The sequence below is a fragment of the Pezoporus wallicus genome, unplaced genomic scaffold (genome assembly GCF_028554395.1).
Source record: "Pezoporus wallicus isolate ANWC-B61680 ecotype Strahan unplaced genomic scaffold, APGP_CSIRO_Pwel_v1 contig_2871, whole genome shotgun sequence".
Lineage (NCBI taxonomy): Eukaryota > Metazoa > Chordata > Aves > Psittaciformes > Psittacidae > Pezoporus > Pezoporus wallicus.
Genome location: NW_026640775.1, coordinates 3,627,978 through 3,655,361, shown reverse-complemented (window position 1 = coordinate 3,655,361; position 27,384 = coordinate 3,627,978). Strand labels below are relative to the sequence as shown.

Here is a 27,384-nt window from a genome sequence, read left to right as displayed (position 1 = left end):
GCTGCCATTGATAAAGATACAACAGAACATGTCAATCCTTATGTACGAAGGAACGGATATGGGACAAAAATAATCAATTTCTATAATGGGCATGACACAAGCAAACCTTCATAGGACTTCTAAGGCTAGGTCCATCACAGTGTGCATTTGGACAATAACTCAATATAATGTGACAATGACATTTATTAATGACAGAAAACTGAGAGACCTTGTCAATATGAAGCATTGTAATATTGTACAAAACCTAAATGTCCTTGAGGATTGCAGCAGTGAAAACAGATGAAATCCAACAGTAGAAATACAAGGTCATGCACTTATGGACTAATACTATTTCTTGCAGAAGATGGCATTAACAGCTGGAAATAACATAAAAAGGAGAAATACTAGGACACAGGCATTAATGACAAATTGAGTGTGAGGTCTATATCTGACACGGATAAGCAAGTAAGTACATACAAACCTACAAAGTTTCTAGAGCAGCTTTTGAGAGAAATAGGGATGTACTATTCTACAAAGCCATAGTAAGGTGTCATCTGGAGTTACATATACACCTTTAACCAAACATTTTCTAGAAAAATTGAATCAGGCAGGAACAGGAAGAGAGTGGGGGCCTTGCTAAAGTATGGAAAAAATATCTTACAAAGGAGAAACACTGCATTAGGCATTGTCTTCCAGAGATACACAGTTCCAGTACCAGAAATGGTTTAGCCATGTTATTAGAACATTCACACAAACTCAAAAGATACATGCTAAGGTAATCTGGCTTGCTTGGGCTAGAAAAATTAAGGGATGGAACATCCCCTGAGACACAGAGAAGAACCAAGACAAACTCATAAGACATTAAAAAAAACAAAACAGTTATGCTATGTGACAGTGTTGACACACAAAAAATAAGCAGACCCCCCTCAAAAAATCATCACAACAAAAAAAGGAGTAAAACTATTTAAACAGAAAGCTACGTGAGAGTTTCTTACAGTTTGACCAACAAATGTCTGGAATAGCAATGTTAGCAATGCTTTATTTTGATGCCACACAAGTTGTCTTTAGAAAAACGTTTAAAATATCCGCATTTTCTTAGCCTATTCAAAGCCCCTCAAGGCCAAAGAGATCTATCAGCCTTTCAGAACACACATGTAAATGTGAAAAAGCTACTTTATCTGTTCTGAATGATGACTCAGAGGAAACTTGAAGAAGTAAAATTTTGATGTGTGGGAAAAGAAGAGGGTCAACTTTTTAACTTTGCCAATTTAATAACAGATTTAAAGAGCCCTCCCAACAGCCAGATTAAGCCATAAACATAAAATGTTTATGTGTTATAAATGTGTTTGTTTTCCTTTCAAAATATTTACAACATATATCTGAAGAGTGAAGAGGAAGAGAAAGTTACTTACAGCCGTTGACAGTCGGGATGCCAAGGTCATTTCCAAATTTCCTTTGAGACCAAGAAGTGCAGGAACCAAGATAAAAACTTCAGTAACATTCTTGAACACATCCCAATGCTGTATAAAGGAAACAGTGGGAAACATTAAAACGAAAAATTAGACTATTTGCAAAATATTAAAAATCGTCATGTATTTAATTTGCAATCAATTACCAACTTCAGCTAAACAAAACTAAACTGTCTTTGTATTCAGGGATTTGCAAGCATTTAAGTTATTATTTCCCCGCCCATGGCAGAGGGCTTGGAACTAGATGATCTTAAGGTCCTTTCCAACCCAAACCATTCTATGATTCTATGATTATTTTAATTAAAATAAAACGATTCAGTTCTCAAATGTAAACAAGATCTGAAAATTACCCATATGCGAAGTTACATATCTATTTACCACTGGGAAAGAACTGCCATGAATGGCTTGTAAAGAACAAGCTCAGCATGTGTTATTGTCTTCAAAACATGTTATGTCACATTCCAAAATCTTGCTTCACTGACATCACAGTTTAATGATTACTTTTGAAGTGAAAAAAGGTAGCACTGACACTTTATTCTTGCCTTTGCGTTACATCTTTCTCATTCACGGTGAGCTGGACCGGAAACCAATGAAGATTAAAAGTAATACAGGACAAATGAAGATATATCCCAGCCCAACTCAAAAACCAGCTATACAAACACATTCCCGAAAGGGGAAGGCAGAGAAAGTGAAACGTTTGGTTTGAAGCCAGTAGCGGCAGTAGCACAACTGCCTCTTTCCCTTGATCATTATGCTGTGTCACGCAGTAAATCTTTAATTAACTAAGTACAAACAAAGCGTTTGTAAGAAGAATACACTGGTAATATGCAAATGAACAAAGCACATGATTGGTGTAAAACACTGCGAGGAAGCAGTAAAGTTTGCATGTCAATTTTTATTTCCCTTTTTCTTGGTGTATAAAAGTTCATTTCACTGCAATTGACTGAAGTTCAAGCTTTCCTTGCTCTCTCGGCATTTTGAGTGACAAAGATAGTAGCCTCTTACCCATCTTTAACTTTGCAAACTCTTTAAATGTAGCTAAATAAAACCCTAAAGCTGAATGAAGCAAAAGAAAAAACACAGAATAATTTCTCCATCGTCTTTCAGTTTGAATATTGTGGTTATTTCATATTTTTAAATAATTTTCTGTGAATGCAGGAAGAGAGAATCTATGAGGTTTGAAATTTCAGTTTTCTAAAAAGTTAGGTAAAAACTAAAAGTAAATGGAGCCTTCAAAAGGCGAAGAGAAGGCAAGAAAATAAGCTAGTCCAATAAACCTTTCTTAACTGTTACTGTCTCCAGAATTTTCTTCATCACTGCCAGAGAATTATTTCATAGCCAACTGTTACTTTTAAATCCACTGAAAAGCTGCTGACATCTACAACCGTGTTAAACTAGAAACCAGACCTAAAAATGTTCCATATCAGTAGGGTCTTACTTCAAAACAAGTTTTAAAAATATTAAACTTCATTAAAATGGAGAGAAACTTCTATCTTATCTTAGCCCTGAATAACAATCATCAGCTAAATCTGCTACCACAAACCAAGATAATCTTCTCTGGACCTACTACAATTGTATTTCAAGGTGGACATCACTTTGCAGCCCTGTTCACTCCACTGATGTTTGTAATAGCTTTCAATACACCTAATATTATACAAAGAAGTCACTTATATATACCTGAATATTTAAAAGAAATGTAAATCACTTAATACCAATTTCATATAACATGCAAATGTAATGCACATTTTTGTACACCATATGCATTATCATGGAACAAATCTACACAGTATTACAGAAATTGCATAGACCTGAAGCACTCAAGGAGATGAGATACTGTAATACACTCTTCAAGCTTTTTAAACTCCTATATATTGAAGCTTCACAGTTAATTACAGCTCCCACTATGCTTACATTTATTCATGTCAACAGAATTTTGAACCATTACCATATTTCTATCCTTAGATCAAGCAGAAGGTAATGGTTTTATTCACCAGCTCACCATGGCTAAGCAACAATACTTACCAAGACTTGAATGGCTCCAAATCAAACACTACAACTTTTTAAGATGAGGTTTAGGAGAAAGGAGTTCATAGCAGCAAAACCACAGACCTAATTACTCCTCAATATTGTAAACATCTACAATATCATGTATTAGAATCACAGACTACCTGTTAAAACGAATCCTCCAAAGCATATACCAACCTGTACAATATCCAAAACCATGCCAGCAGAAACAGTTCCAAATCCTGCTAGCAAAAAAGGTACGAGTATCTGTAATGCCATAATACTACTAGATTCTTTGGGTTGTTTTGTACTTCCTTCCACAATGATATCTTCATTACTGTCAGTAGATAGGTTGTCTTCCTGCAACATGGCATCTGTTTCTGAAGTGCCCATTCCATCACAGTAATTGTAACTGGTAAAATCATCATATTTAGGGCTACAGCTAGATGGGCTGTGTCCATTGCTACCATGAAAACTTGGGTCTGAGAAGTGATGGTATTCTGTATGTTGTTCAGACCTAACATTAAAATTGTGTCCTGCTGGTTGTAATCCATCTTGCCAGACACCATTCACTTTCTTGTGTCTTTCATCCTGGTTTACTTGGTAAACAACAGGAACCATACTCAAAAGGAGCTTCAAAAACTTATCGGATTGAATTGTATTCAGGTTTATGGTCCAGTTTACAAAACGTTCTTTGTCATGAACTTTGTGGTTTGTTTTGGAGATGGTAGATCTGCCTTTACAGTTAGTCATAGTGCTACAGAAGTACAGGTTGAAAAGCACTTTGTTCTTCAGATGTCAGTGAAGAAATCTTGTAGATGAGTCATTAAGTGCCATGCTTGATGATTTTAAAACAAAAAAAAACCAAAAGGATCCTTTTCTGCATGCAAAGATGCTTTTTCATTGATCTCAGATCTTCAACAATTCCATAAGCAAGATTGGATCTGCAAAAGAGTAAGAAGCATATATTCAGGCTTTATAATATTTTAACTCTACAGAAGACATGAGATGCTGGTTTAATTTTTCCAATCACCCAGTATCTTTCCAAAGCAAGTTATTTGTAGAAATGCCAATATCCTCCAACGTTTAACTGCCTAAGTTGAAGAAATGAGAAGTAAAAAGGGAAAGCTGGTGGGTGAGGAAGTTTCACAAACTGGTGTTCTTCCCAGTGAAAGAAAGACACAGGAGTGTGGACTTAAGTGAATTGATGAGGGCCTGGCTTTTTCCTTCTTGAAGCCCAGGAAGTCAAAGTCTTCAGGAGGATACCATGTGTAGCCCTAGACTTGCAGTAGTCTTGAAGGCAGTAGGTCACAAGAGAAAAGTATTTCTGCAAAGAGTAAGGGTATGGACAAATGAAATGCACATGATGCAGTGTGAGGCCACTGTTGTTCCTCCCACTCTATGCTAATGGCAAGAAGCCCAGAAAAAAAAATAAGGAAAAAGACATACTAGTTTAAAATTACTATCAGAGGTGATAAATCCAAAGCAATATCCTGGGTGTCAAAGGTCTCAATCCCTGCCCGCCATCCCCATAAAAGGATGACAAACCAATATTGGTATGTACAATTCAAACCCATGACAATTTAAAATCCTAACAACTGACTTTTCTCTGAAGCAAACATACAAATTATGCATGTATGGATACATGTTACTATATATAAAGAGCTACTATATACATAATAAAACTGGACTTTTTTTTTTAAATGCTACATAAAGGAAAGAAGACAGTAATAAAATTCAGACCAATTAGTCTAAAATAGCTAAAATTAGTCTAATATAAAAATGAACCCACAGTACGGTATTCATAAAAATGGCATATTAGAATTTAATTAAAACTAGAAAAGGGTTAGGACTCAAGATAATTACAATAAAGGTGTTTAAAAATCTTAGTTTAATTTAATTTTGTATGTGGTGTAGGTTGCAGATATTTCCTGAAAGATTGGTTATTATGAGGTCTAGTAAACACTAAAATATAATTATTAGATCAATATTAGCAGCAGACGTGGTCAGTTTGATTTGCTTTCTGCAAATCACACAGATACGATCTTTTATCTTTTATGTTTCATGTCATTTAATGGGCATTTCTTTCTACTCTGAAATTGCCATTGTGGTAGAAAATTTAACGATGATATATTGGCAGTCTCACATCATTTGACATTTCCATCAGAAGACACTTTACTTTCCAACAGGAATTTTCAGTTTTCATAGCGTGATAAGAGTTATGGTAACTTAAAAACAGTCTTAATTTGACTTGAAACTTTGCTAGCTTTGGTATTTATTACTAGACTCCATGAATACAAGTAAATGATTGGCATAAACACAGAAACAAAGGTCAGGCAGACTATACCAGCATGATATGGGATAACACAAGCTTGAGACACTGTATCTATGCAAAGCTGCGAAGCATATTTTTACAGACTGCAGGAAATAAAAATAGTTCAGGCTTGGAGGATTTTATATCTATGCTTCCTAAGAAAACTGGGCTCCTGAGATCATACAGTTTGTGTTATGATGCCTATACTTTTCTTCCCTCTGTTTCAGTATTTTTAAGTCACAGAATTATAGAATAGTTTAGGGATGGATTTCTGGATATATCTGAGATAGATTTGACAGAGAGTAGAGATGTCAAAGCTTTTAGTAACTAACAGCCTTGTAAGAGAATCAGATTTGTGGCACTGCTGTAAGACATCTTCAAATATTGGTCAGGATAATTCACTCATATATATGGCAAGTCAACTTCAAAAGTCCTGCTGCTCACAGAATTACCTGGTTTGGTTTTTTCAAGAGAGGAGATGACTCAGACACAGTATGAAGATTTTTCAATCTACCAATTGCTTTATCCAAGGGACCTCTGACCAAGAAATGAATGCTTTCAAAGTTACAATGGAGTTTATTGCTTCACTGAGAAGGAAGTCAAGTTTTGCAAGAAGAACCACTTTTATCCACAAGACCGACAGAGGAATTTAACTAAGCAAGATTCCTGCAGTATCTTTCGCTGTTCTGTAACAGACTGTGCTATGTTGAACCTTTTAGCATAAGTGCACAAAACCTCCTAGGCTTCAATTCTGGTTTCCACACACTTTAATTAGGAATAACAAAACAATTTTTGCTGCTATTCCAGAGAAGCTCTAACCACAGGCCAAAATGGTGCTCTGTTAAGTGCTACAGAAAGACAGAACAGCGAGGCAATTTTGTTTCTTCCTGACCCAACGGTGGCATTATCCATGTAAAAGAAAAGAAATAGTACATAAAAACTAGAAAATCAGAAGAAGATGTATCATTAAATTATCAACCTAACTATTATCAACTTCCAAGACAAAAGCAAAGAGCTTTATAGGGTTGAAGGATTAAGATGAATGGAAAAGAAGTTCAGGGAAGCTGAGGAAAATTCAGCTTTCAGGAAGGGTATAGCCTAGGGTGCAGAAGGCTACCAAATGATTTATGACAACAGGAAGTGCCACACTACTTAGGAAGATGGCAGAGGAAAAAGCTGTAGATCTGCTGACTGAGCTTCAGTTGGTCACAAGAAACATTCAGATTATAGAAACTTCATGATGGACTTCAAGTATGGGGTGTACAATTAAGACATAAAAATGTGCATGATGAAAGACACGCAGCGAGACTCATAGCATCCTCAACTGCTTTTTTTTTTGGGGGGGGGGGAGGGGGTAGTGTTATTTTTTTTTGAGGAGAGGAGTAACAAATAAAGGATTTTATTTCACTTGCAGGGGAATACATTGAGAACATTTTCCAATAGCTTTAACAAGGCAGAGTCTGGCTCTCATTGTGGTTTCTCCAACATGTCCTCCAGTCACATCACCAGAGTGCTAGACCAGTGACTCATGGAAATTACTCACTGGTCTGGAACTCTGGCCAAAAATATTTGGGTTAATGATGCATATCTCTCTAACATATGGATTTTTCTCCTTTTACATTTTTACTACTTTATTTTTTTAAGAACCAAATCTTTGGGGAAGATGTGGTTTCATTTAGTATGAGAAAGTGTTAACAAAGAAAAGGGAAAAAAAGAGCAACAGAAAAATGATCCAGTCAACTAGCAAGTTACAAAGGGAGGATGAGGCTGGCATGGACAGCTAACAGTTGAAATAGTACAAAGCAGTTTGGATGACAGCCATTTAGGTTTTTCCTACCAAAAAGACTTGGAATGACAAAAAGTGAGCTAATGATAAATGCTGAAAAATGAGAATTTAAGGAGAGAAATTGAAAACTATATTATACAATGAAGAATAATTACTTCTTCAGAGCATAGAGACAACTGCAAAGCCTTGTGAATGTAACTATTCATTTCTAAAACCCTGTTCCAACAAAGACAATTTTCCAAATGTCATCTGATGCAATAATCCTGAGTTACAGGATTCTAATATTGCTGTATTTTGTGGAGGGGAGGGGAGTCTACCTACAGAATGCAGCAAACCATCTAAGGAACAGTATGATCTCAGGGACAAGAGCTTCCTAAGAAGCTCTGTCACTGACAAGAACAATGCTGATTTTATTGTGTTGGCTACAAAAGATATGGCCAGCTAAAGAATCAAGCTCTTGAGTTACCTGAGTAACTCATACGAAGAAAAGGCGGTAAAAATCTCAGAAATCCCATTCCGAGATTCTGTAGGAAGATAAATGAATCTGGTTTCCTGCTGTACAACCAGGAGGTTACAGAGAAAGATGAAGTACTAAAAAAAGGAAAAGAGACAAAGATCCTTTGAGAAACCAAGAAGCAGCCTCAAATTTATCATACCTGGCATGTTATATATGAAGTGAAAGGACATCTTGTCCCTACAAACAAAATAGCAAGCTATGCCCAGATTTCTTTATTATTGTCTAAGTAACTACTTTTAATAGTTTCTTCTTTGCCTTCACGCATTTTATATCACGTAACAATTACTGCATATTATTCACCTCTCTCTCAATTCTGCAAGCATAAACAAACAGTCCTGCAAAGATGTGCTCCCGAGAAGTAAGACACTTAGCAATGCAACAAATAACAAACCAATTTTACCCATAATGATTTATACAACTGATGTACACAGCAGTTTAAAAAATACACATGGAGACAATATATACAATGTGTGAAAGAGACAGGCAGAAGCAGATGTGGAAAACAGAACCATGAGCTGAAAGAGATGCTGATTTTTGGAAATGGATAGCTGCTTTAGAAAAACCTCAGATGCTTCAGCTATGAAACGGAACACCTGATCATTATCACATTTTTCCGTCCATCACCTTTGGTTGGCTTCATTGGTCTTGATTCATCTGAGAAAGATGAACACGACAAAGAAAATGCAACTGTTCAGGAAGCCGCCGCAAGAACAGTCTTCATTATTACCCAAACAAATTGAGAACTGAATCATGGATGTGTCTGAAACTATGTTGGCAAGAGCATGGGTAGAAGATGATGCTTCTGTACTTCTAACTTTCCCAGGGTTTAAAGAACATCTACAATTAGAATGATTAGGGGACTGAATTCTAAAGCTAAATTTGATCATACAGTGTTTAGACTCCTGATAATTTATTTAAAGCATAAAAAGAGTTAGTAATTAAACCACCTTTTTTTTTTATTGTAAGAACCCTCAAAAAAAGGGGGAGGGGAAAAAATTGGGTATGAAACTTGTAAGTTCAATACTATGGCAGGCTAAACCAAATATTTATCAACATCTAGGTCCAGGAATATTAATCTTCTGATTTCTTCCCATTTGGCTAACAAAATCAAAAGATAACACCTATGTCAATAATACTGCATGCTTTCACAGGATCCAAAGCTCATCACACCATAGTCAAATCCCATTTTTTCCTAAAAGCTACAAATACTTTTTACAGGTAATCTTTTAAAGCAATAATAATCCCTATGCTGCACTGCTAGGTAGTTCATAATGAAATACAATAGCTTAAACATGCCTGTCTGAAAAACATCTCTCAGTACAAGAACAGTCCTTGGAAAGGGATTCAGGAAAGTAATATGAGACATTAATGAAATACTGAGCTTTAATATTTTGCCATAATAAGCAAAGATTAAGCTGGATTCTTTTCTGGTTTCAAAGACTGTTTTTCTGTCTTCAAAGATGAAGCCAGACCCTTTGCAATGAAAGGCTGAGAGGTAGTGAGCACAAACTGAAACACAGGAAATTACATTTAAACATAGAAAAATGTGCTTTTTAATTATGCATTTATTTATTTTGCCATAAGCATGCTTCAGTACTGGCTCAAACAGGTTACTGTGACTCCATCCTTGGCAATATTTGAAACCCGACTGGACACGGCCTTCGGCAACCTGCTCTGCTTCATCCTACACTGAGTAGAGGTGGCTGAATAGACAGTTTCCTGAGACCCCTTCTGATCTCAACACTTCTGAGGTTCTGTAAAGTTTGAAAAGTGAGGTTTGGGTGGGGGCTTCTTTTAAAATTTACATGGGTGATACAGGGATCTGCACGCTTCTTCCCACTACTGTGTGTTGTATACATACAATTCCCGGTATCACACTGACATCCTTATCTCAGTTGTGGCTAATATTTACATTGCTGTAGTGGACCTATCAGTCAAAAGTGAAAGATGCATCATACCACCTCAGAATCATAAACAGACTGTTTTATAATTAACCATTTTATAGCATCTGCAACCCAAGGTGGCACCCCGAGCTAAGATTATTTATACCAGGTACTTAATGTTGAGTATTAAAGACTGGAAAACATGCTGAAATTCGATAAATGTGGCATGCAAGGCAGATATATGGGCATTACATACCACTGCTTAAATACTATGCAGTAAACTGGTTAACATTGTGTTTAGAGTATGGCAGTTGTGGGTCATATCAATAGCAAAAGAAACAAAGGTAAAATAGTAAGGGGAAAGAAAACCCCAACAGATTAAAGAACCTCTAGTTGCCTTCTTGAACATAAGACGCTGAAAGAGCTGCCAGCCCCAGGCTCTGTTTTCAGACAAGGTTGGGGCTGCTGCATTCTACTTCCTGAGCATGACAGCTTTCGATTTTGGCCCCAGGGAAGACAAAAGCAGCTGGAGGAAAAAGATTTGGTTTGCCTATGCACTTTTAAGGCAACTCAGTTAGAAGAGGCCAAAGCAGAGCCAGAAATGAGGCAGCAAAGCTGTGAAATGTGGTCAGGTTGTAAAATCACTCAAGTGGAATACCAACATGAAAAATACCAGGCAAATCACATCCAGTCCATTAAAGGCAGGTGGGAAGGTTTGAAATATAAGGTAATACAGCCCTCTAGATTAAGTAAGCAAGACGTACTTACCAGGATGAGTCCTAACTGTACTGTTGGGGATCCTGATTAGGGGTTTCCACTGTCATCACCAAGGAGGGATGAACTGCTTATTAACTGAGGCACTAGGATACAGACTTCCCATTGTTTTCTGTGGATAATATCCTGAGGTATTTGAAAAGAAAATGATACACTGTTATTTCTACTTCTGAAGTGTCTACCAGTCATACTGTAGTATTTATGGTTCTGGTTTCACAACCTCTTTAAGGCAGTGTATGCAGGGAATGCTGCCAAAACAGGTCCTCCCACCTGCTCTCATTTTTCGACCAGCATTACTGAACCAGTAAAGTGAGGACAGCTCAGGATGTCAGTTATCTATTAAATCCTGCTAGGACTCTACCCAGAAAAGATTCATGAACTGACTTTTTTCCTGTATTTATGTTTTGTTCCTGACACTATGACTGAACAACTACTTAATTTTATGCATTCTGCTTATTAGAGCCTGGCTAATGCAGTGTGCTCTGTAATCTAGGACCAAATGTGAACGAACAAGACACACAACCACATCCTGGACAGTGCGGTGGGTGGGGAGGAAATTATTGTTTTCACTGAAATTAAATTGAAATTAAATTAATTTAATTTCACTGAAATTAAAGAGACACAGCCTCAACCTCAACTTAATTGAGAATTAATTACAAAGTAGAAAGAAAGGTAAATCACGAGAAGCTCCTAGTTTTGGCAGAAAAGCATGAAAAGAGCATCAGTGTACCACTGCATGTCAGTTACAATGCTTGTAAACAAAAAATGCTTGTAAACAAGAATAGATGACGGTGTTAGTCTGCATGTGTGCTATTTGCGTACAAGTTCCACGCTTGTCTCGCAGGCGCATCTGCGGTGACAGATTCTGGCCTGGTTTTAGATGCCAGGTGGGAAGAGCAATGCGAGCACATACGGACGTACAGAGGCCAGGGAATCAGTGCCACTGGAAACGCGGGACAGATCCTGCGCAGACACAGCGAAGCCGAAGAAAAGGCTCATTGTCCAGGCTACCTGGAGCAGCGCATGATGCTGAAAAGAGCTGCGGGGGTCCGCGGAGGGCAGGGTACCGGCGCGGTACGGGTGGCAAGAGAGAGGCTGCGAGGGCTCCTCAGGGCCCGGGGCGGGACGGGGTGAGCCGCACCGCGCACCGCGGCGGTCGGTCCCCTCGAGCACCGGAGCCGGGGCAGCGCCTGCAGGGCGGCGCCTGGCAGCTCCGCCGCTCCGGAGGAAACTTTCCCGCCCGCCGTTCCCCATCACCGCCGCCTCCCTCGCCCCGGGGCGGCAGGTCGCCAGCCCACCCCAGCCCCTCTCCCCTAACACCTCCGCCGCCGCCCCCGTCAGGCCGCGCCTTGCTCTCACCTGGGCGAGGGCGATGGCGGCGGCCCCGGGTCCCGCTCCATCGCTGCGGTGGGGAGGGAGCAGCCCGGCGGCGGTGACAGCTCCGGAGCTAGGTGAGCGCCGCCGCCACTGAGCAGGCGCGGAAGGGGCTGGAGGGCGGGCGGCCCCCGCGATGATGTGGCCCGTGATGCGCAGCAGCCGCCGCCGCCGCCACCGGGCGGCTTCGCTTCCAGTCGGAGAAGCTCTCGTGGCGACCTAGCGCTGGAGTTGCTGGTTTGTGCTCGCTCCAGAATGTCAGCACTAGGGCATTCTCCTGCCAGCTGGCTAAAAATAGCTTCCCGAGGAATCCGGCTGATCTCAGTATTTGGGTCAGTTGAATGTTCTCTCGCTCTTGCCCAGCTAGGCTGCGTGCGCTGTGCCCAACACCAAGTGCTTTAGCGTAAGTCTGCGAGTGACTCTGTAGACATCAACTGCCTGCATTGAACTAAATACAGAGGCAAGGCCTTGCTGAGTGCTTTTAACCAGTCCTCAAAAACTCTTTGTCTTGAGACACACTTTATATCAATGCATTAAAACAGTGAAGCTGGCTAAACTTGTGCATTTATTATCATTACTAGCATTATTTAGAATCGTATCACAGAACGGTTTGCGTTGGAAGGGACATTAAAGATCATGTAGTTCCATGGTCAGGGACACCTTCCACTACACCAGGTTGCTCAAATCCCTGTCAAACCCGGCCTTGAAAAATGCTAGGAATGGGGCATCTTCTTGCACATCTTCTAATGTTTTTTTTTACCTGTGCTTAAATCTCTGCTTTTCCACACATACCCACAGCATCTAGCTCCATGGTAGGCCAACACTTGGTGATTTGCCCAAGCTGCCTTTTGTTTTGTCTATAGAAAGGAAAAAAGATGCTGTAGACTTGGCTGCTGTCACCATCAAGAAATCACTGTTCTCTTCCTCCTTCTCTCTGAGGAGATCTCTCAGATTCTGTGACTGGGGCCAAAACAATCTGCACTACTGTAACGAAATACGCAGCATCATCTTGAACTCTTGGGTCAATATAGCACTGAATAAATGAAGGAGCCCAAACCTTTGCACTATTAGTTCAGTGGTAGATGCTGCCTCAAGCCTGCATTTGTTGGGAATTTGGGCTATGGGTGCTGTTGTCCCCTGCCCTGGTAGCAGCCACACATATCCATGCTTCAGGTGTGCTCACGTGTGGATATGTAGTTGGGCCACCCTGTAAAACAGATAAAGATCATAACCACTGGTGCTGCCGGCAGGTTGGACTGTGCAGCTGAGGTTTGGGAACAGCACCTGAGGGCGCTATTTCTGGCTTTTCCAAGTCCTTGTCGGTGATCTTGGGCAATCATTTCATCAGTCCCCATTACAGGTTCCTAGATGGTGTTATGTCACATCTTCTACCGAAATCACGTAATATCCATGTGTGAAATAGATTGTTTAAGGTTCACACGCTGTTACTCTGGGCTGTGTGCAGATTCAGCAAGAGTTACTTTTGTGGCCAAAAGTCCTTGAGATCTTTCGGGCAGCATAGCTAGCAACAGGAGGTTTTCAGAAAAATTGAAATCCTGGAGCACCATTGGGTAGAAAGGTGCAAACTGGGTTGAAAATTTGGTGGAATGGACCTGGTACATCCCAAAGGAAGGTGATCCCAAGGGAAAGTGACAGAGGACACTGTTTTGAGACAGGCTGGTGGGAAAGCAGCAGGGTAGGCTCTTGCTTGAGGCCCTGCAGAAGGTTTCCTCTGTACTCCCAGAGTCACAGTATGGGTTGGGTTGGAAGGGACCTTAACGCTCATTCAGTTCCAACCCCCTGCCATGGGCAGGGACACCTTCCACTAGACCAGGTTGCTCCAAGCCCTGTCCAACCTGGCTTTGAACGCTGCCAGGGATGGTGCAACCACAGCTGCTCTGGGCTTGGGATGGGGCAGCCTGTTCCAGTGTCTCACCAACCTTACCGTGAAGAATTTCTTCCTAATGTCTAACCTTGTATTTGTTAATTCTAAGATACTGGGATCTGATTTTTGGTTTCTTCCCTTGTGTTCTGCAATGAGGGCATATAAACACCACCCCCCTGGTTACTACTTTTTCTCTGTTTTGGCTTGGACTTCCCATCTTGTCTCACATCAAGCATTCAGTTCTCTTTTCGCAGTTTCACATTATAAACAGACAGGGGCAGAAACTGGAGAGCAAATCCTGAGCAACAGGGTGGCCAGTGTCAGCTGAACTTGGCGGTTGTGCAAGCTGCTTTCCAAGAGATAATTGAAAGTCCCTCAGGGCCGGACGTTTAATTTTAGGTGCGTTTGTCAAATTGTGACAGTGAAAACGGGAAGGTTTTCAAAGAGGAGCAGCAGCTGGCAGCCATTCAGGCAGTGCTACCTGCTTGAGGGTTGGTTTCATTTCTCCTCCGGGCGATGAGATGGAGTTTTCATGCCAAATCGTTCCGTAAAGATTTTAAAACCCTCTTTTTTTGTCTTTGTACCAATAATTGTTTTCATTTCCGCATTATTAACCCCGTATTTACATGACTGCAGGTATCTGTGCCGGTTACCGAACACGGTAAGGAGCGGCGGTAACGCCGTCGAGCCCCATGCGGCTAAACCCTCGCCGCGGCTTTGGGGCGACTTTGCTCCTCCCGGCCTCCAGAGGGCGCTGCGGGGCGAGCCCCCGGCCCGGCTCCGTTTCCGGTTGTGTCGGGGCATGGCGGGGGATGGCGGCGCGGCTGCCTCCCGGGAGCTGCTGGCCGTGGGGCTCCGAGGAGGTGAGAGGGTTCCGCGGCGGCGGGAGCGCGGCCGGGCCGGGCCGGGCCGGAAGGGGCAGCGCCGCTCTCCACGCTGAGTGCCCCCCCCCCCCCGCCGACCTCTCGGCCGGGACCGGCGCTGCGGGGCTCAGTCGCCCCAGCCCTACACACACCGGTCGGGGAGGGTTGAGCCGGGGATCGAGGTGTCGGCTCGGCCTGCGGGGAGCATCGGGCCTCGCCCAGCGGCGGGCAGCCCGAGGAGGCGGGCGGGGTGCCGGTGCTCGCTCCCTTATGCAGCGTGTTTTGAAGGAGCGCCCCTTTCCCAGGCAGTGCTGCTGCGGTAGATGTGAATACAGCGGAAAGCCACGTTAAGTGGATACGCGCAGTAGTAACAGCATTTCTGTGAGGATAAAGAAGTGTTACAAGGAAGTAAACCTTCGCTTTATTTAACGATAATGGGCCAATGGCTCAGTTAGACGGTGTAAGAACTTGTCTAATGCAGCGTTTCCCCTACATAGTTTGGCCTTTACGGCGCTACTCTCGGAAACGGTTAATTTGGGTCATCAGCACCACTGTTCTGGCCTCATTTCATTGGCGGCCACCGCAGTCACGGACGTAAGGGAAGGGGTTTAAATGAGTGAAGTAGCACATGTTAGATGCTACCTCACTGTGTTTGCTGTGGGGTATCACAGGTAGTTTATCTGTGCATTGGTAACTGTCACTAAATAAATCTTGACAAAGACTTCAAAAACGGTTGAAGCCCAATGAAGTGACCTGCAGGGTCAGGCCAGTGGTCTGCATAGCTCAGTATTCTTTCTTCTAAGTGCAGTAGCAGATGATAGTTGCAGAGGACTTAATAGAATCTCCAAATGATTTGGGTTGGAAGGGACCTTAAAGGTCATTCAGTTCTAACCCCACCTGCCGTGGGCAGGGGCACCTTCCACTAGACCAGGTTGCTCACAGCCCCATTCAGCCTGGCCTTGTTAAACTTGTTAGTTCACGCACTGTGTACTCCCTGTTCTTGTAACTGCCCTGTGTCTGCACCTAAAGGGGGGGGATGCTAGGGGGTATATTCCTGCTTAGGCCTTGCAGTGCCTCATTATAACTCTGCTGCCTTGAATTTGTCTAATTCTGTGTTGAACCTGCAGAGCAGTAGTGACCCTCACAGTTAAAATGTGATATTTGTGATTGATGAAGGTGAACATTCACTTATTTGTTTCCAGGGCTGGAAGAAACTTTGTTGATCAGATCAAAATGCAGCAACAAGGAGGCCACAACCTTACAGACAATGAGGATGCCAAGGAGTAGCCGTAAGTACAGGGGGATGAGCACATGATTACTTCCCTGATCCTGCTGGTCACACCATTAATTTTTTGCTGTTTGTCTTGGGAAATTGAATACTGTTTAAATTAATGTAATTTAAACATCTTTAATATGGTAGGCAGCTAGAAATTGCAGTTGAAATGGAATCTGTTTAAATGCTTATATTCCTGAGGTATAACTGTATAAACTTATGTGCATGTTTGTTTATATACATGTGATAATTACTTCTTTTTCAGTTTTGGACCGAGTACAGAGCTTTTTGCCACAGATGGCCCATGCAAATGATGAGCTAAGAAGAAAAATGGTTACAGCACCAGCTCATCAGTTTGATATTGAAAATCTAGACAGTGCAACAGAAAAAGTTATAGAAATGGTAAATAATTTTATTTCATAAAATTTCATGTGATTAAAATAATTATCTGATCTTAGAATGAGCTGATTTGATAGATAAGGCCAAGTCTTTACTATTTTAGTCCACGATTTGCAAATTCAAAACATAGATACAGCTTATTTTGGTTTAAATTTACTTGGTTTTCACACTTGCAGAATTTAATGACTGGGGATGAAGTAGTTTAAGGTGAGAATAGGACAACATTTGGATCAACAATTCTGAATCAAAATTATGTCACAAATTTATTCTATATGTCTTGTGTGTGATTTTAGAAACTGGATAAGAAGGAGTATTAAGGCATATCAGAAGGCTTTATTATAAGAGTAATAACTGGCTTTCAGCTGTGCTTTGTAGGTGGTTTTAGGACTCGTAGATCTTGTGTTTAGAAAAGCTGTTAGTGCTGTGATCCTTTATGGCTGGTATTTCTCTTATTTACTTACATCAATATTTTCTTTCTGTTTTTAACTGAAGTTTTACAGCCACAAGCTCATGTAAGAAAATCTTAGTATGAAGGTGATGTGATATGGGCATGTCCCAGACATGCCTTCAGGCCTGCATACCCACAAGTTAAAAAGGTGGAAACAGGCAGCTTGGAGTCTGGGGTGTGAGCTGTCAGAACAATTTGTTGGGCACTGGTTGGATTCAGAGTTCCTGTAGGTTGCATCCAGCCTACATGCAGTAGGTTGCCCAGTGCTGGTATATGCTGAAGAAATGGCCTTGTATTTGCTGAAGAGCAATATAAATTATATTTTAAATATTTAGGAATCTGTTAATGATATTTGCCATAATCCTACGAGAACTCAGAAGTCAGTCTAATTGTGGTTGTGGTTTTCTTACGGTAATAGTCTCTTTTATGTGTTTGCTTTATGTTTTACTCAAATGATTGAAGCCAGCAGAAATGTGTAATGTGCTAACTAAGGTCTTTTTCCTCAGAATGTGGCTGTAGTTGAACTGAGCGATTCTGATACAGATGAAGAGATATTAACTTCAGAAGATGACTCTGAATCTGAAGATGACTTTATAGCTGGCGAAGTGACAATAGACAACATTAAGTTTCCTAAAAAGAAGGGAGAAAAAGGCAAAATAGAAATTCTGGACAGCAAAGTGAACGAGTAAATCTATTTTATTTTACTAAAAAAAAATTAAAATAAATTAACCAAATCAAACTCACCGAAAACCCCAAATCATGTTTCTTACTTTAAAGATTTGGCCCTTAAAAAACACCTTGTTTCCTGATGTAGCATCCCTCAGGATCATGTGAAATGCTATAGTTTACATGGTGGACAATTTAGGATCCACTCATGACTGAGACAGGCTGGATTTCTAAAGAATTAAGTATGTTTTTATTCATTGAGCAACATGGAAGTTCATTTCATAGCAGATTAGACTAAGAAAGCAGCGAACATTTGCGGCACTTAGAACTAGTTAAAATTATTCTGTTGCTTTGTTGAAGAAAGGTTGTTGAAGGAAGATTTTTGTAGTGTGCTGGAAGAGGTTTTTGCTTCAAGGGCAGGGAAGAGTTAACTAAGAAAAAAGCTTTGGTTTTTATATCCTATGTCCCGTGAAGTGTTGTGGACAATGCTTCAATATTAAACAGTTTCTTGAAGTGCGATAGAGGTATGTTTACATTGCGTTCACGGCAGTGACTGTTAATACTGAAGCAACAGGTGAGTATTTCAAGATGAGCTGGCATGGGTAAGGACAGCCATGGCTCTAAAGAGAGGTCAGCAAAGGATTACTTACGCTTTCTGCCTGCACTGAAGGCCCTGTCATTATAGGTAGGCTACTAGCTCATGTCTGGAACATTTGTGGATGTAGTGCAGATACCCTCAGTACTTAAACGGTCAAGTCTGCTGCTGTGGTATTACAATTGCTTTAAGCTATGTTTTTTGTATCCCACTTTCGTGTCCTCTCAATTTTATTAACAATTGTCACTGCCAGAAGAACAAAAAGCTAAATTTTCAGATGGCCTATACTTAGGTTAGCTTGAAACAGTTGTGAAAACTAGAATCAGTGAAAGTATGTCTCATTTATACTTACCTCTGATTGATCAAATAGTTATTTGGGCTGTTTTATTTACAACATAAAATAGTTTGCATTTCAGAAGTATCTATTGTGCTCCTGAATGTCATTGTTTGTTTCTTAAAGGAACTTTTTATCCTCTACACCGTTAAAGTTTTCTATATTGTATTTCCTCAAATGTTGATGTCATGACATGAAAACTGCAGTTATTTAGAGAATTTACTTTGAATCCCATACTTAAAGCTATAGTTTTAATATCTGTTTCTGTATTATTTGTGATAAGAAATAACAAGGATTCTGGTCTTTCTTTCACAATGTGACTTAAAAATAGAAAAGGGGCTTGATTTACTAGGATTAACTGATTAAATCACAAAATGTTGTAAGTGAAGAAAGGATGGGAATCAGAGAATGGGACTGCTACTTTAAATGGCAAGCCCACAGGTCAGGGTAAGCTTTGAGTGAAGTTGCACTCCTAGAAGGGCAAGTGGTCTTAGTATGCTTAGTTTGCTAGGTGAGGTCTCTATGGAAAATTTCCTTCAAACTGAAGAAGCTTGAAAGCCAACATCTTAACTCAGTCATTTTACAAGAGAATTTGTAGACAGAAAAAAAAAACAAATGACCCCACAAAAATTGTGAAGTACAAAGTAATAATCATGCTGTAAGAATCAGTGGTAAGAGTCCATGTGAACAAAGTGATTTTAATCTGTTAATGTAACCACCTTTCAAATTACAGGCAGAATCACACATTCTGTATCAACAAGAAGATAGAAAATATTTTCAGTAACTTGAGCTTGATATGCATAGTTTAACACCAATGTTGAACTCTGTATTTACTATACAAAGATCAGAGTAAGTGCACTTCCTTGCATTGATTTACGTCTTGTGGCACGAAGGTTTTCTGTACTGCTGAAGAATCCCAGAGCAGAATGTTCAGCTGCTACTGTAAAACTTAAACTCATTATCACAGAAATGGCATAATCAGTGTATTTTAGTTCAAAAGAAACCTGATAAGTAAGGATTTAAATGATTGTGTAAATATGTTCACACAAATAAGAAGTAGGCATGTAAGAATTCATTCTTCAGTTGGACTTTAAAAAATAAACTAAACCGTGTACTTGATATTTTGGGGGGGGGGGGAATTGCACTAACAACTGCTGCTGCATAATTTAAATAACTTCAGGTTCGTTTTCAAATGCTTTATCAGCGAGACTAAAATTTGGGCTTGATCTATAGGAACTTATCCATGGAATGGGGTTTACTTTGTTTTTTAGTTACAGCACTGCAGAAGGCCTATCCTAGGCATGATATTAAGTGCTTCTTTAAGATTCAGACTGCTGAACATTTACTTTCCAGGTGAAGCTGTTACTTTAATATTCCACAGTGATGGCCTTGGTTCTGAGATATTCATTAAGAGCTTCTTCACCTATAAAAGCACAATATTCACCAGTTAGCATAGCAGCTAAAGGAGAGAATGTTGTCAGTCACTGTAACATTATTAAGAAAAAGAATAAAATTCTTTAGCCAGTATAAAAGTCCTTATGGAACAATGGAAACTCATTGACTTACCCTCCACTGAGATCTACAGAACTGGTTTGACAAAAAGAGGCCAAATCCAACACATATGGAAAAAACAAGGAGCTGGAATTTAACAAGCAGCCACCTGGGTGGAACTGAAGCAGCTGTGGTCTCTAGATAGTCACTGGGGGCTCATAGTTGAATTTATGAACTTTGGTTTGCCTATGTTACAGTTTCTGGGTAGAGAAGCTTGTAGAAATTGGTAGTCTTTCTTTTCCTGATACTGTTACTCATTTTGGTTTCAGAAAATGTGATACTTGCTAGAGATTCTAAAGGCAAAAATCTGTTGAGTCACTGAACATTTTTTTTGTTGCTTTTTCTTTGCTATGAGGCCTGATCTGTCCAGACTTGTAAAGTTTCATTGAAAGACGAAACTTCACTTGCTTTAAAGCTGGTGTTGAAAAGATTTTTTTAAATGCATCTTTCTTCAGGGCTATTGGCAAATTTTGATAACATTTTAAGGCATAGAAGTTTCCCATGGATTTAGAAATTCAGAAGAGAAAGCTGAAATAGCATTCATTCTGAGGAAAAGGAAAGATTTTGGCCAATACCTTTGCTGCTTGGCAGCATTTTGTAACCTGTACGCAGCTCTGGACAAGCTGTAATGTGAATGCTCTGAGAGAAGTTGGAGAGGAATATTCTGTGTGCTGTAGCATTATTGGACAGATGTACAGGGAGGGCTGAACAAGAGGCACTGAGGCAGAATATTGTAGGGATGGGAGAGGATTACTGTGGTTGGAGGAATGTAGGAGATGCAGGAAATGTGTCTGTCGCTCACATTTTATTAGGTGGACTCTACACAGGTAAGGTCAGATAAGAGATGAAGGAGGGAGAGAACAACTTACCTAAATCTTTCCCAAAGCCAGACTGCTTAAATCCACCAAATGGGGCTGCCACATCAGTTTTGTTGTATGTGTTAATAAAAACTGTTCCAGCTTCTAGCTTTTCACTGATGTAGAGAGCTTTGCTTATGTCTTTTGTGAAAACTCCTGAAGCTAAGCCATATTCTGTGCTATTTGCCCGTCGCAGCACTCCATCGACGTCCCTATGAGGGAAAGAAATGACTGAATTGCAACTAGGCAAAATAAGTGTTAGCAGCCTCCCACCTTCAGTGTCATTGAAGCTTTTCTCATGCTCAGTCTTCTCCAGTTATCTTTTCTAAAGTCAACTAATTAAGGACTAATCAATGTGTTAATATGACAGATCTACAGAAACTCATACGCTTGCTTCAAACTTGTAAAGCTCGCAACCTTACGTGTCACTGGTTCAGAAATGTCACTAAGAAATGTGAAAGTTGTAGTACACATACCAACTTTGCTCAGCTATAGTACTGTTTAGGGATTAGAGCAATACAAAACCACTTTGGGAAGCTGACCTTGGCTTTGAATCAGTTTATGAATCAGTTTGCTAAAATTTTGTCCTGTGTTATAACTTAATGGAGAATAAATGCTGAAACTTGGACTTCCATCAAGCCACAACTTTCCAGGCCGTGTTCAGGGTGCTATTTTCTGTTTGTGTCTCATCTCCCTGCATAATTTATGGATGTAATGGGTTATCTATGTGGCTGGTTCTTAACTGCATTATCAAACTATAGAAAATTAAACCTGGTGGAAGTAGTTACATGAAGTTTCTATATAGGGTTTTAATCTCATCTTGTGTGTAAAACAATTCCTATGATTTGGAATGAAAGCTATTGAAACTGCCAGCCTACAAAGTATACAGAGGAATTTTCATTTGTAATGGTAATGTGCCAATGTTACACAATGCACAACAATGCTAATGTAGTCTTTTGTGACAGAGAAAAATAAGTGATTCCACTGTAAAAAATACACATTTTACTTTGATCAAGCTGCTGCAATTACCACATCAGTGTCAGTAAAAAGGTTTCACTGAATACTAAGGCTTATTTAAGAACTGGCAGTTACAATTGCATTCTATCCTGTCATGCACTGCTAACAGCATTATTTCTGTATTGATGTGGAGCAGGATACCCCCTACTACAGAGGGTATTTCCTCAGAATTTAGCTGGAAGCTGATCTAAGGACCCAGGCTGGTGTTAACAAGGTTTAACAAAATTGTACTACGTATGCTATCATTTCTACACTTAGGATGAAAATGAGAAAGTTTCTAACAGTAACCAGAGGAAAGCATACCCATTTTTAAATTTAGAGATCACCATCACAGGACCAAAGGACTCCTCCTGGGCAATATACATATGGTCTTCAACATCTGTGAATACAGTGGGTTCCATGAAGAAACCTAAACAGAGGACAGAGCATCATTCCAGCATGACGAAAACATTTCCCAGTTTCTGCTGTCCAGGCCACCTCTTTTCCATACTTTGAGCTCATAGATAATTTGAGACTTCAAACAGAAAATATCAAGACTGACGTGAATCACGTATGAATGTGTGTGTGTAAGCACCAGAGAAACAGCAGAAAAATGGTGAAAGAATGGCCTGTATTGATCAGAGCAACAGTTGTTTCCTGCCAGGCCAGAAGGTCTGTGTGCCACAGCCCAGGTGACTCCTCAGGCAAAGACCATGCATTCTGACAGCAAGAAGATAAGGTTACAGCATGCTACAGAGGCCACTGATTTTCTTGTTACCCTATGAGCAGATAGACTATGGCCATTAAGATCTGTATATTCCAAACACAGAAAAACAGACGATGGGCAACAATTTTGCATATGATTTATAGATGCTCAAGCAAAGAAAATTCTGAGGCAAAGGATCTGTCCAAAAGCTAGCACATCATTGACAATCACAAACTGACCTGGTGTTATATCCTGGTCATCTACATCTTGGTGAGTGAGTGTATTCCAATTTGAGTGGGCAAAATCAACTCCAGAGATTTTATATAAATGCTGCCCCTTTCCATAGGACTTCCCATTTAGTTTTGTTACACTGATTTAGTTATGAATCTCCACTTTAATTTTATTTAGGGATTCAAGTGTTTTCAAACTCTGATGCAAATGTTTGGATAAAGGGCGGGTGTCCATGAGAAAACAGTGCTTTCTTGCCTGTCTACTAAACTTACATATTATCTATATAGCAAAAAGGGGGTTTGATAATAATACCTTATATAAATTCTGCTAGCAGTTTCCTCAGTCAGCTTTAGTGTTAGTGGGGTCTAAATGGATATACTTATGGCACTTGAAAGTTCAAGGATGTAGCAAAAAAAGCCTCAGTGCCTCACAAAAAAACAGGAATAGATGAGGAAAAGATTCTTGTACAGACTAGATTCTGATTCAATTTTATATGTTACGCTTCAGTTGCAGAGCTTCTCTTAATATGAGACCTGAAAACCCTGTTCTCAAGTGGTATCTTGGGCTTACCTGGTACTGTTCCCATGATATTGCTACTTCACATAATGCAGCAGAGACAATCATGATGGCTTTTGTTTCAAGTATAGAAGTTCCAAACACCTCTGAACAGTATTTTACCTGGTCTACGAACTTGTCTTCCTCCATACACTAGAGTGGCTCCTTCTTTTACTCCAATTTCACAATACTGCAGCAGCTTCTCCAAATGTGCCTTGTGATTTTGTGGACCATGATCTGTGGATCTATCAAGTGGGTCACCAATTTTCATCTTTTTTATTTCTTCCACCTATGGGTTACCCAATTAAAATGAAGTTACACAACATAGCAAATAGTTGTTAAAATGACCAGTGATTGAGGATGCTTCGGGTTTTGTGCTGTGAAGTTGGACTCTAAGACTTAAAGGGCTGGATTCTTAGAAGGTGGAATGCTCCTCCTTTCTAAAATGAGGCTTTGTCTTATGTTTCATGATGTTCTGAAAGTTTTGGATGCTGTTTTCATGTATTCATTCTCTTCTGCTATTAAGACAGGCATGTAAAACGTTAGGTTTTACCAGTGGTAAATGAGTTATGATAGTGATTTCCTGTTCTTGAGCTAAATAAATGAATTCCCCATCAGTACAGTGCATTTTCAATAATGACCTTCATTTTATTCTAGCTGTGCCTTTTTTTTTAAGCTTCACAGCAGCCTTCAATCACATTGACCTAAGTTCAGTAATTATTTTTATCTTACTTTCATAGTCAAATACAAAATATCACCAGAGAGAGGTGCAATATCTATTTCAGTGTCACTTATCTGTGCATTACTGATGAAAATACCTCCCATCAGTGCCTTCCTTTTAACCTGTAAGAGGTTCCTGAGAAGAAGCCTTGCCTATCACAAGCAATAATGAAAAATCAAACAACTGAAAATAAGAATAAATGCTTATTCTTATTAATGAAAGAATAACTGTCTGTGATAGTGAAACTTTGTGCCATGATAAATTATCTGCTTAAACTTTAGTCCTTCAATAACTTACCACTTTGCTAACAAACTCATCATGGATTGATTCTTCCACAAACAGCCTGCCAGCTGCAATGCAGTTTTCTCCTTTGTTGAAATATACTGCTCCCATACCCTGATCAGGGAAAAAAACATTAATATTTATATGCATCCTTCTGTTCAGTCTCCCTTTCATTCTGTTCCTTTGGGTTACATTCTGTGTTTGTGACCCTTAAAGCATAATGCTTTATGTAAAGGGACATCAACAATGAAACAAGCAGACTAATCTTAGCACTGGCAAAGACACTTCCACAGAAACAGATGTCTCAGGATGAACCCTGTTTAGTTAGCACTGGTGTTTTCATTTCCATCAGCATTCCACAGAATCACCTGCTGCAGCATCACAGAGAAGAGGGCTGGCAGCACCACCAGAGAATATAAAACTGCTAATCCACTGAGCCATACTGCTTGTGTTGAAAGTCACATGTATCTGGGTGAACACTACCTAACTCTATTTCAAGAATGTGAATTCAGACCCCATGCAGTTTGTTCTTTTTTATTTATCAAGAGCTGATAGCTGATACTGCTCTTCAAGGGGGTAGGGAGGTGAGGGAAAGAAAAGCAGGACAAATGAAATTCCTAAAAAATAGTTTTCTGGCTGCTGCAAAGGCATAAGGTTAATTTGGCTAGTGACAATACTTTCCAGCTATACTTTGTTTAATTGTATTTTCTAATGTGTATTTCTTGTAGTACTGATCCCTACCTTTTTGGTGCAGTATGAACAGTTTTACTGTGATGCATAAATAAAATCCTGTAGAAAAAGAGTCTGTTTTGTGACAAATTACATGATTTTCCATGCAAGGGCTCCCTACAGCAGTTTTTGGCAAGAAGAATATTGCAATACTGTGAAGATGCATCACAAAGGCTTTGAATATATTTTATGTCAAAGTAACATTACCATTTTTACAGCTCTGTCAAGTTCACAGTCACTGAATATGATCAATGGTGATTTGCCACCAAGTTCAAGAGAAACTTTCTTCAGATTAGTGGCTGCACTGTAAAAAATATAAATAATTATATAAAAATCCCATCAAAATAGCTGATTTCATTATTTCCTTTTAATCATATCTAGTGAAAATGTATAAACCTCTATTTTCCAATAGTAGAATTTTACATAAATGTAAACAGCCATAAGTAATTACACTTTTCTATTACTTCTACATGCACAATATAGCTAATAAGATACTTGAGAACTAGACTGAGCAGTGTGTATTTATGAATCTTCTGCTGAGAGTACCTCTTCATAATCTGTTTACCAGTTGGTGTTGAACCAGTGAATCCAACTTTGCGAACATCAGGATGTTCAGACAGGTGCTGTCCCACTAAACCACCTATTGGGGTGAGGAAACGGGTTTAAATGGACAGTACTAGATATCTTTACTACTGCAGCAGCAGCACTGGAACACAGAAAGAGCTATCAATATGTCAATCAAGTATAATATCACATCCTTATTTATATTTATAGCTTTATTCATATGACTACGAAAAATCTCACTTTTGTTAACTTGGATCACATTAGTATCTCCAAATTCCCCCATCTGCCTGGACTGAAGAACTTCCTTCTTAATATTCCACTGTAGTTAGAATAATCTAATTTATAATCTAATAACAGAGCCTACCACATAGTTACTTTGTCACTTTTCTTTCTTCAGGAAAGAGGAAAATGGTGTCATCAGGTAACATGGTTTGGACCATTACTAACCTATAGTGCATCTTAACAGCTTGCTGTAGGTCTCACAGCCACATTTAAATACTTTCAAGTGATGATAAGATTAGGAGAAAAAAATGAAGTTTTAAAATCAAATAAAACATGTTTCTCTGTAATACATTATTTTTCATACTGTTCATGTTATTCGTTTGAACTTATACAGGGTGTAGGAGGCTGACAGCTCTTACCACTAGCTAGAGCCAAGTGACAAACAGGTATTTCCCATTCTGTTCTGGAAATATGTGACATTTCTCTATGACACAGATGCAAGCCTACTATCTGTGAAGACACAAGTGCTTAGGTAATAGGTCTTCAAAAAGGTAAAATGCTAGTTCACCAGTTTTAGCATGACCTACTCTTCCCATAAAAATGAGTAGTTCAAGATTTACCTGAACCAGGCAGAATATTTATAACACCCTTAGGAAATCCAGCTTTAGCCGAGAGTTCTGCAAACTTCAAGGAAGTCAGAGGTGTGACCTAAACAGAAACATTTAGGTTGTTAAGTCTCCTATTTTAATTAAATGTGTGATGATATCTTTTTCATTCAATGTATCTCAATTTTGATACAATACTCATCTTACTCACAGTATTGACAAATTAAAAGTGATGGCTTCTTGCAGAAAAGAATTCATTCTTGAAAATGAGAGTACCATCAGAGCAGAACTGAAGACAATCAGTACCTTGTATCGTCATGGCGATTTGTATTATTTTACATGCACTTTAAAACATATGACACGGGCAACCTACGGGTACATATGACAGGTCATATGGGTGAAATTGGCTAGAATGCTAGATTGCCTGAACAAATAGTGGAGTACCTGAGCCACCTATATATTCCTTTTCAGTTTTACCTGAGCTGGCTTGAGCACGAGTGTATTGCCTGCAGCCAAGCATGCTGCACTCTTCCATGCAAGCATCATCAGTGGGTAATTCCATGGGATAACAATCGCACAGACACTTAAGGTAGGGAAAAACAGGGAAAGATTACATTTTTGATGGCAGCTTTTTAATGGCTTCTCTGTATGTCAAGGCTATCACTAAGAAATAAAAGGTGATACTTACCCAATGGGCTCTTTCTTGGTGAATGTTAGATTATGGTTTGGACGGGCCTGGTTAATTGGAATTGTAGCACCCTAAAATACAGAGGTGGGACAAATCTTTGTACTGTTCAATAAT

General features: G+C 39.7%; 3 protein-coding genes across 6 annotated transcripts in view; 1 reads left to right on the top strand and 2 right to left on the bottom strand.

Annotated features, from left to right (window-relative positions):
* SLC41A2 (solute carrier family 41 member 2) overlaps positions 1-12,257 on the bottom strand; it is a 53,123-nt gene extending 40,866 nt beyond the window's left edge. The window contains exons 1-4 of one of the 2 annotated variants that reach the window (XM_057420559.1): positions 12,086-12,257; positions 10,721-10,852; positions 3,651-4,396; positions 1,392-1,499 (exon numbers count right to left, since the gene is read on the bottom strand). In XM_057420559.1, the coding sequence (XP_057276542.1) occupies positions 1,392-1,499; positions 3,651-4,205 (663 nt within the window). In that variant the 5' untranslated portion in view covers positions 4,206-4,396; positions 10,721-10,852; positions 12,086-12,257. The remainder of the gene's footprint in view (positions 1-1,391; positions 1,500-3,650; positions 4,397-10,720; positions 10,853-12,085) is intronic. The other variant, XM_057420558.1, reaches the window with a different exon arrangement.
* A 2,484-nt stretch (positions 12,258-14,741) lies between these two features.
* On the top strand, positions 14,742-20,095 carry NOPCHAP1 (NOP protein chaperone 1). Of its 2 annotated transcripts, XM_057420576.1 has the most exons (5): positions 14,742-14,848; positions 16,051-16,137; positions 16,387-16,523; positions 17,475-17,653; positions 19,917-20,095. In XM_057420576.1, the coding sequence occupies exons 1-5, from the start codon at positions 14,788-14,790 to the stop codon at positions 19,918-19,920; spliced, it is 468 nt and encodes a 155-aa protein (XP_057276559.1). In that variant the 5' UTR covers positions 14,742-14,787; the 3' UTR covers positions 19,921-20,095. The 2 variants fall into 2 exon arrangements, with proteins under 2 accessions (XP_057276559.1, XP_057276558.1); XM_057420575.1 differs by lacking the exon at positions 19,917-20,095 and having other exon boundaries at positions 17,475-17,895.
* The window catches only part of ALDH1L2 (aldehyde dehydrogenase 1 family member L2), a 31,843-nt gene continuing 24,228 nt past the window's right edge, over positions 19,770-27,384 (bottom strand). For both annotated transcript variants that reach the window (XM_057420552.1, XM_057420551.1), the window contains 10 exons: positions 27,271-27,341; positions 27,060-27,165; positions 26,598-26,685; positions 25,738-25,831; positions 25,399-25,495; positions 24,478-24,576; positions 23,583-23,748; positions 22,292-22,397; positions 20,984-21,183; positions 19,770-19,986 (listed from right to left, as the gene is read on the bottom strand). In XM_057420552.1, coding sequence (XP_057276535.1) covers positions 19,931-19,986; positions 20,984-21,183; positions 22,292-22,397; positions 23,583-23,748; positions 24,478-24,576; positions 25,399-25,495; positions 25,738-25,831; positions 26,598-26,685; positions 27,060-27,165; positions 27,271-27,341 — 1,083 coding nt within the window. In that variant the 3' untranslated portion in view covers positions 19,770-19,930. The remainder of the gene's footprint in view (positions 19,987-20,983; positions 21,184-22,291; positions 22,398-23,582; positions 23,749-24,477; positions 24,577-25,398; positions 25,496-25,737; positions 25,832-26,597; positions 26,686-27,059; positions 27,166-27,270; positions 27,342-27,384) is intronic.

Excerpts from the sequence above, each read along its gene's own strand:
- NOPCHAP1 (XM_057420576.1), top strand. The coding sequence starts at position 14,788 with ATGGCGGGGGATGGCGGCGCGGCTGCCTCCCGGGAGCTGCTGGCCGTG. Across the intron at positions 14,849-16,050 it reads GGCCGTGGGGCTCCGAGGAG|GGCTGGAAGAAACTTTGTTG; the intron begins GTGAGAGGGTTC and ends ATTTGTTTCCAG. Across the intron at positions 16,524-17,474 it reads CAGAAAAAGTTATAGAAATG|AATGTGGCTGTAGTTGAACT; the intron begins GTAAATAATTTT and ends CTTTTTCCTCAG.